Source organism: Microtus oregoni, unplaced genomic scaffold, assembly GCF_018167655.1.
Source record: "Microtus oregoni isolate MIOR12 unplaced genomic scaffold, Mior012 000016F_ref0000370, whole genome shotgun sequence".
In the NCBI taxonomy this organism is placed as follows: domain Eukaryota; kingdom Metazoa; phylum Chordata; class Mammalia; order Rodentia; family Cricetidae; genus Microtus; species Microtus oregoni.
In genome coordinates, this window is record NW_024543075.1 from 13693243 (window position 1) to 13702578 (window position 9336).

At 43.7% G+C, this 9336-nt stretch overlaps 1 protein-coding gene across 1 annotated transcript; it reads left to right on the plus strand.

The window, feature by feature from the left end:
• Positions 1-5032: 5032 nt before the first annotated feature.
• On the plus strand, positions 5033-6280 carry LOC121457651 (protein FAM24A-like). The gene is made up of 2 exons (XM_041666565.1): positions 5033-5166; positions 6091-6280. The coding sequence occupies exons 1-2, from the start codon at positions 5033-5035 to the stop codon at positions 6278-6280; spliced, it is 324 nt and encodes a 107-aa protein (XP_041522499.1).
• Positions 6281-9336: the final 3056 nt, after the last annotated feature.

Sequence of the window (9336 nt, forward strand, 5' to 3'; positions counted from 1 at the left end):
TAGTAAAAAAAAATGCAATATTACCAAAAGCAATCTACAGATTCGATGTAATCCCCAGCAAAATCCCAACACATCCCTTCACAGACTTCAAAAGAATATACTCAATTTTATATGGAAAAACAATAATTCTGGAATAGGCAAAGCAATCTTCTACACTAAAGGAATTTCTGGAGGCATCAACATCAAGCTCTATTATAGAGCTACAGTAATGAAAAGAGCTTGATATTGGCTAATAAACAAACAGGTGGACCAATGGAATCGAATCAAAGACCTTGATATTAATTCACACACCTTTGAACACCTGATTTTTTTTTATAAAGAAGCTAAAATTAGATAGTGGAAAAAGGAAAGCATCTTCAACAAATGGTGCCGGCATAAGTGGATGTCAACATGTAGAAGAACACAAATAGGTCCATATCTATTCCCATGCACAAAACTTAAGTCCAAATGTGTTGGCAGAGGCCACTCAGACTTGAAATAATCACACAGAAACTATTATTTAAATCACAGCATGGCCAATCACTTTTGTATTTCTAGCTAGCTCTTATATCCTAAAATAACCCATTTCTATTAATATGTGTATCACCACGTGGCTGTGGCTTACTGGGTAAAGTTCTGAAACTGGCAGATCTACATAGCTTCTCTCTAACTCTGCCTACTCTCTTTATATCTCTTCCAGCCTGACTATATTTTGTTAAGCCATTGCCCAAAAGTACCTTCTATATTAATCAATAAAAGCAACACACATACAAAAAACTTTGCCACACCACAAATGGATTAAAGACCCCAACATAAATCTAGCCACATTGAACCTCATTGAATAGAAAGTGGAAAGTATCCTTGAATGCATGGGTCCAGGAGACCAGTTACTAAATATAACCCCAGAGCACAGACACTGAGAGAAACAATAAATGGGACCTCCTGAAACTGAGAAGCTTCTGTAAGGCAAAAGATATAGTCACTAAGACAAAATGGCAACCTACAGTATGGGAAAAGATCTTCACTAACCCCACATCAGACAGAGGACTGATCTCCAAAATATGTAACATCAAATTACCAAATAATCCAATTAAAAAATGGCTTACAGATATAAACAGAGAATTATCAACAGAAGAATTGCAAAATGGCTGAAAGACAGTTAAGGAATTGCTCAACATCCTTAGTTGTCAGGGAAATGCAAATCAAAATGATTCTGAGAAACCATCTTACACCAGTCAGAAAGGCTAAGATCAAAAACACCAATGATAGCTTACGCTGGAACGGATGGGGAGTAAGGGGAACACTCCTCCCTTGCTAGTGGGAGTGTAAACTTGTACAGCCACTTTGGAAATGAGTGTGGTGGTTTCTCAGAACATTGGGAGTCACTGTATCTCAAGACCCAGCAATACCACTTTGGGACATATACCCAAAGGATGTACCCTCATACCATAAAGACATTTGCTCAACTGTGTTCATAGCAGCGCTAATCATAATAGCCAGAACTTGGAAACAACCTAGGTGCCCCTCAACCAAAGAATGGATAAAGAAAATGTGTAACATTTGAACAACGGACTACTACTCAGCAGTAAAAATCAATGACATCTTGAAAGTTGAATGAAAATGGATGGAATTAGAAAAAAAAACTTTCTTGAGTGTGATAACCCAGACCCAGAAAAACAAACACAGCATGTACTCACTCATAAGTGGATATTAGACATAAAGCAAAAGATAATCAGCCTCTCATCCATGATTCCAGAGAAGCTAGGTAACAAGTAGAACACTAAGAAAGACACACATGGATGCCCCTGGGAAGGGGAAATAGACATAACTCCTGAAAAAATTGGGAGCATGGGGGAGGAGAAGAAAACTTTAGTTTTTATTAATTTAGCCCTCATCCCTCCTTTTCCTTATACACCTGCCCCATCCCTGCCTTCAATTACCCAACCCTCCCCCCACTTTAATATCTACCATGTGTTCTACTGATGCCTGCCTCCATTGGGCTGCTTCCCCATCCTCTCTCATGGGCCCTTTCTGACTTCGTGTCTTAATGTATACTTGCAATTTAACACACAAAACTAAATATTCAAAACTAGGATCCAGATATGAAAAGAACATGCAGGGTTTATCTTTCTGGGCCTAGGTGATATCTCCCAGGATGAAATTTTCCAGTTCCATCTATTTTCCTGCACATTTTATTACTTCATTTTTCTTTACAGCTGAATCAAATTCCACTGTATATGAACTGCATTTTCATTGTTCATTCAGCATTTGGCGAACATCTAAGCTCCCTCCATTTGCTAGCTCTTGTGAATTTCGAGTTTCTTATAACTGAAAATGTTAACAAGGTCACTCCTATTCTTGACTTCATTTAGTTGGTTCCCAGAGCAGCAAAATGTACCCTTTGCATTGGTCTTTCTGGCTTGAAAGACCTTGAAGACAGAGAAATAGGATTAAAGCAAGTATCTTATTTGAGTCAAGGTTTTTTAGATTTTTTTATCTTAACCAGAAAGTTTGGTATGACGCCAATGGGTCTATGATTGAATTCTCTTACATATTTCTGAAGATAAAATACAAAATCTAGCCAGTCTTTTATAATTGGATTCTTAGATAAATGAGCATTTTAAGACATTGACTTCCTCACCTTACTTTTTGTTATTTGTTTTTTGGGTTGTTTTGTTTCTGTTTTGAAACCCCAAATTTACTTTTGATTAGTAGTCAAATTCTAAGGTTCTCTGGGGAAATCAAATCTGAAAAGGAAAATTAAGAGCTACAAACACTCAGATGTATTTGGGAAATTGGTGCTGAGGTTTGTTTGAGCATGGAATGGAATTCAGAACTCTGTGAAAGAAAGCTGTATCTAGAAAGCTGATGTCACACAATGTCCCAGAGTGAAAGGATGGAAGAGCTGACAGTGGCCGTCCATTCAAGCAGCCCACACTTCTGAAAGTAAGTTCTTCAAACGTAGACCTCAGTAATTACACTTTCCTGTTTTAAGTAAGAGTTTTATTCTTTTGAAAATTAGACATGTCACATATGTGTACAGCATACCTCGATCCTACACACCTCCAAGTGTCCAGAAAGCTTCCTGACATCTCTTTCCTACTCTTCTATAATTTTTAAAATATTTTTAATTTCTATAATCTACAAAGTCCGACAAGGGCTGCCAATGTGCACGTGAGTGAGGTGCCGTCCACCATGGATGGACAAGTTCTTAGTGGCCATATCCCAAAGCAAATGATGTCCGACTGTCCCAACAGCCCCCAGTAGGCTGCCTAAGACTGGGGCCTCAGGACATTTTAATTGACTTGATCTTTGGTAGGCAATCACAGCTGCTATAAAGCCATGGCCACAAGACAGGAGGACATAGCACTCCTCACCACACACTCTTTGGCTCCCCCTCTTCTGCAGTGTTTCCTGGGCCCTAGTGTTAGAGGTTGATTGAAAACACATGCGTCCTCTATGCCTCAGTACCCACAGTCACATATTCTTAGCGCTTTGACCAGTTATGGTGAGCATTAACTATTGCCCACTCCAAAAATGGAGCTTCTCGGCCGGGCGGTGGTGGCGTAGGCCTTTAGTCCCAGCACTAGGGAGGCAGAGGCAGGTGGATCTCTGTGAGTTCAAGGCCAGCCTGGACTACAAGAGCTAGTTCCAGGATAGGAACCAAAAGCTACAGAGAAACCCTGTCTCGAAAATCAAAAAAAAAAAAAATGGAGCTTCTCTGACTAAAGCTGAGACCAGCATTGACCTATGGGTTTAAACATAAATATTAAAAAGCAGTTTGACGACATGACCATGTAGGAAAATATGAGTAGTAAATCCCATGACCTCCCCAGCCAAGGTTTTTGACTAGGATTACATTACTAGACATGAATTTTCTCCTGTGGAGCAGGCCTCAAATCAATCAGAAAGTAATTTGTTACTCACCACCCCCCCCCCATCCCATGCACCAATCAGTCATGCCGCTGTTGCCTCTTACATATATACCAGAGTATGCACTGCCTGGCAGGTTAGTGTCGTAGGAACAGAAACCAGCATTGAGTAAGACCTCAGGTCATTTTTCCCCTAGCAGCCTGCACATCACCTTCTGGCTGTTTGAAAATGAGTCATTAGGAGAGTTTCCTGATCAGTTTGAGATTGATTTCTTTGTCCGAGCAACAAAGTGTATGGAGTCTAACCATCTAGTTATGGGGGGCAATAAAGAACATTGACAATACCTTGTTGTTTCTTGGGTGTTTCTGGATCCTCCCTAACCAGTAACTCTTAGGAAGTTAACCTATGGTTAGCATTGTTTCCAAAGGTTTATTTTGGTTGTCTAATGGTATTTTTACAAATGTCGGCTTTGAGCAATGAGAAGAAGAATCAGAAAGCGGCAGGTAGGCTCTGGGTGGCTGAAAAGTCTGTTTCCCTGGTTCACTTTTCACCTGAGAGTGTCAGAGTTAAGTGTAAAGAACTTCATTATTCCAAATGAGAAATGTTGAAGGCTCAGCTCTTAGAAGAACAGCGGCAACATTCGATACTTGACTCATCCATCCCACCCCATTCCTGCCTCCCATAATTTCCACTATTTACAAAATGGATTTTCAGGCTCTCTGACTGTTGGAGTTCTGGCTAAGAAGTTGTCTTTCCTGTACAAGAGCTCCAAAGCTCACACTCAGGCTAGGGTTGGCTGTGACTCCGATACAAGCTGAATTCAGGAGGCCCGGGCACATGGGAAGGAGGCAACTGCCAGCTCCAGGGTGGGCCTTCGATTTATTGAGAGTCAATTTATTTCTGCTTGTCTGCCTTGTCCTCTGCCCATGTTTCTATGCTTGATTTGTTCTTTTCCTTTTTAATCCAGGGTTTTACAGTTGAATCCTCTTTACATAAACAATTTCCCTCCTGTCCACCTTGGACCAGGTAAGGCCTCTCTGGAAAGAGTCCCTCTGGATTCCATGTAATCTGTGTTTAAGGCCCATTTCCCCTTCACTGAAGGAAGTGTGTGGGGCCTGCTAATGGCTGTGTGGGAGGGAGGCCTCACTCACTGCTTGTCTGCTCTTTTCTCTGCCCAGGTATGAGGAAACATTTTGACTACCAAACAATAATCCTGATCGTCATTTGTGCTGTGATCCTGGCAGCCTTGGTTGTATTGATAGGAGTTGTCCTCCGTCTTTACTCCAAAGTAGTCAAGGCACTGGATGCAGCTAAGTAAGAATGCGGAATACCCCTTCTAATGGGACACTGGGCCCTCAGCTGGAGCAGGGCCATTTCTTACTACAGTAGCCACTAGTAGGGGAAAGTCAAGGGCCATTTGGGAGGATGGTGGCAGATGGGTACAGAAGCTTGGAGGTTTTCCTTCTAGCTTGGAGCTGAGAGCTTACAAATTCACTGCTCTCCGCCTGGACTCTGTGTGTGTGTGTGTGTGTGTGTGTGTGTAGGTGTGTCTGTGTCTGCGTGCGTGTGTGTGCGTTTACGAACATTGCTCTTTGTCACTTGGCCTCAACGGGTGTGCCTACAGTATTTTATAGTGCCCTGGCTGAGCACCCTTTCCCTCTCTGGAGCTGTAGGCTGGGGAATCCACAGATGATGCCTTGGGGAGGACCTGTGTGGCCATAATGACCTCTTCCCACTCACTGGGGAGCTCACATGTCCCCTCATTCATTGTCAATGGCTGTGGGAAAAGTGAAGTGGGTCAAGAGAATAGAGACTCCATGGAGGACAGCTGACAGGGGTGGAAGTCAGATGAGAGATGTTTGAAGATTGGGAGAGAAGCCTTGAGTATGAGAGGCAGGCTGTCAGCAGTAATGGTGTCCCTTTCTCGGGACGTATATGGTGGAGACCAGAGCTGAGCCCAGCCAACTCTAGCACCTTCTTCACCATTCCCACATCTCAGGGATCTGTAGTAGATACTGGTATGCAAGTCCCTCTCGCTTGCTTGAACTGGCAACCTGGGTTCACATGCAGAGCAACTGTAGGAGAGGAAAAGATAGGGAAGGAGCAGAGAGCTTCACCCCAAGGCTGGTGTCAGATGTGTGATGGGCTTCAGGCCTGGACTTCCCATACAACCCTCATGATTTTAGAAGCTCACTGAAAACAACAATTCTAAGCTCATTTTTTTCTGTTTCTTTTAAGAATTGTAGAAGAAACAGACAGTGCTGTGAGCTGTATTTATCCATGCAAAGTCAGCCATGAGAACATCCTCCAGGCCAAACCCATCCCTATGGAGCCTTGTCGTACTCTCCAGTGCTGTGATGCCTGCAGTGTCTATACAGATGTTGGTGCCCTCCCACCTTGCATTTGTAGCATAAAAGAAGGACTCTGACTTTGCAATGGTGGATGAAAAGAAATCTTCATGATCAATATTTCAATTCCCTAGTGGAATATTTTCTTAATCAATCCACTTTCTATTGTGTTTCTGTTGTCGTGTATCACCTACCATGATATTTATGTACTTTTGTATAAATGTACAATATTGAAAACAATGATTGTCTCAATTATGTTTCTTAGTTATACTTCTAATATCAATACTCATTATGAGATTTCTAATACATTTTAGAAAAAAAAACAGGAAAATGAATAGAAAATATAAGTGCCCTGTAATTTTTCAGTCCCAGAAGGAACGGGTAGGTTGACTTCAGGGCATGTCTAATTTTAGTTGCAATAAAGTATGGGAGGTTGTTCCTCCTCAATCCAGCTTGTCAATTTCCCAACGTGGTGTCACTCACTGGGAGATAGTGGGTACATCCTGATGGAACATATCTCGATTTACATGGGCTGGGATTTAATGATAGGGTCATCTTTGTGGCTTCTAAAGAAAAGGAATGTGTAGCCTAATTATGCCCTATAATCCCACCTGGGAGGTGGAAGCAGGGGAATCCTTATGAAATCATTGCTTGGCCAATTACTTAAGTGTATTGCTAGCTAGCTCTTACATGCAAAAATGACCATCTCCATTGTTTTATATTTTCTCACGAGGCTCATGGCCTACCAGCAAGATTTCAATGTGTCTGTCTCTGGCAGCAGCTCCGGCTTCTCCTGAATCTGCCTCCTTTATCCCAGCATTCAATTTAGTATTCCCAACTTAGCTCTTTTCTACCCTAACGTGGGCCCAAAACAGTTTCTCTATTAAACAATGGTATTCACAGCACACAGAGGGGAATCCCACATCAATTGGGTATTCAAGGTCACTGTCAACTACCCTGAGTTTGAGCTGATCTGAGTTAGAGTAGCCCCTTCTTCAGAAAAGACAGCGAGCATGTGTGCTAACAGGAGCAGGCAAACCTGTGACTGTCCCCACCACTGACCACCCAGATTTCACATCTGTTCAGAACCAGGTGTCCTCTTTAGATCCTTTTTCCACTGGCCAGTGCTGATTCTGCTGATAAAATCAACTACACCATAAACCTGTAACCCAAGCCTGAAGCCCAGGTGCCCTTCATCACGGCACAGGTAAGAGGGTGCACCTTCAGCACTTCTGTTCTGTCTATGAGGCCCCTGCAGCCCCTTCCTAGCACAGATGCCTCACCTGCAATCACCATGAATTTCCTCTCCTTAGCTTGGCCTTTGGGCACCACAGAAAGAGTTCACAGACCAAGCTATAAGCTAGTGATGGGCTGCCACCTACTGAGGGGAATTAAGAAGGAACGGAACAGGAAATGGCAAGAGCAGCTGCCTCCTATCGATAGACAACATGTGGGGGATGCAGTAAGGGATGCAGTTGCTCTTCAGATAGCATGCTTGCATGCCTGCCCCACTCCAGCCCCACCCCTGTACTAGGTGCTCCAGGGCACTGCCCCACGATTCTCTAGGGGAACCAATCTGTCTCTCATGAGTTTCCAGAACATTGCCTTCATCCCTTACTTGGCTTTGATTCTTTGTTCTAACAGCAAGTTCCTCATGGATAGAAAACACTTGAGGACCTTCTAACCTCAGCCAGTGGGGAGCTGAGTACCTGATATGGGGAGACCTGTGGCAGCTTCTCCTTACCCAACGTCTAGTTTGGGTATTGGAAGGGACATGAGGCAGGTGGGACAAGGTAATTGGGGAACTTTCATCTTAAGCAGCAGGTCAGAACACACACAGGGGTTTTATAACTAACGGATTCATCTTGAAACTCAACTTGGCCTTCACTCAGGGAGCTCCATGACCTCCCCCAGCCACCCCTTACTTTACTTTAGAGTGGGACTTGTGTAGGGACCATCTGTGAGAGGAGGTCTTCCTGGCCCATAGAAACCCTGACTCATGGCCATGACACAAAGCAGGTTTCTACCTACCTGGACCCGAGGTGTTCCTCCCCTCCCAGGGTGGCTACAAAGACTTCTCACACACTGATGCCTAGGGACAGGGGAGAGAGGAAATTCCGTCATGAGAAGAATGAGTGATTGAGGCCACACCCCGTATGGGGTGACTGTGCACAGATATAGCTAACTGTGGACAGTTCTTAGTAATGAGAAGGATGCCAGTGCAGGTATCCCACCCGCTGCCCCACATAAACACTACGTCCCTGACTCTTAGGTGAGTGCTTGTGTGGATAGGAATCCACAGAGCTGTGTAGGGATCTGGGAGTTCCCAAACTCCTTGTAAACACCACTCCTCAATGCAAGGGTCACTCCTTAGCGAGGCTCACCTTGCTGGGGCACAGTTGAGGACTTTCCCCTCCCATAATCACAGTTCAAGACCAAATGAGGATTGGACATCAGGGAATCTGGAGAAACACAGAAGAGTGGACGGGTACAGGAAGGTTTCATTCTAGGTAACCATCCTTCATTTGACCCTCAAGGGGCTTCTGGATGATTCCTAGCATCTTAGTGACTTTTCTGTTGCTATGATATGATACCATGACCAAGACAACTTATAGAAGAAGGATTTGTTTGGAGTTATGGATCCAGAGGGTGAGTCGATGACTATTATGGTAGGTAGCATGGCTGCATGCAGGCAGGCAGACATGGCAATGAAGCAGTAGCTGGGAGCTTGCATCTGATCCACAAGCATGAGGCAGAACAAGCTAACTGGGAACGGTGTGGGTGAAATTTTCACACCTCAAATCCGAGTCCCACTGGCATACCTTCTTCAATAAGGCCGCCACATCGTCTCATCCTTCTAAACAATTCTACCAATTGGGGTCCAAGAATTCAAATGCATTAGCCTTGTGGGGACGCTTTCATTTAAACCACCATTCCTAGAACTGGCCATTCACTGAAAATGTCCTTGGGAAGTTAAACATGATTGAGGTTCTCCCTGCCCTACATGTCTGTCTCCATCAACTATTGCCTGGCCTTTCCTCCATCTCCCTTTCCCTCTCCTTCACACATGGACGAGAGAAGTTCCTGCCCCAGGGCCTTTACACATGCACTTTTATCTTAAATCTCTCAAGGTAGA

Coding starts and splice junctions, on each gene's coding strand:
- LOC121457651 (XM_041666565.1), top strand. CDS start 5,033: ATGAGGAAACATTTTGACTACCAAACAATAATCCTGATCGTCATTTGT. Junction 5,167..6,090: donor AAGGCACTGGATGCAGCTAA/GTAAGAATGCGG, acceptor GTTTCTTTTAAG/AATTGTAGAAGAAACAGACA.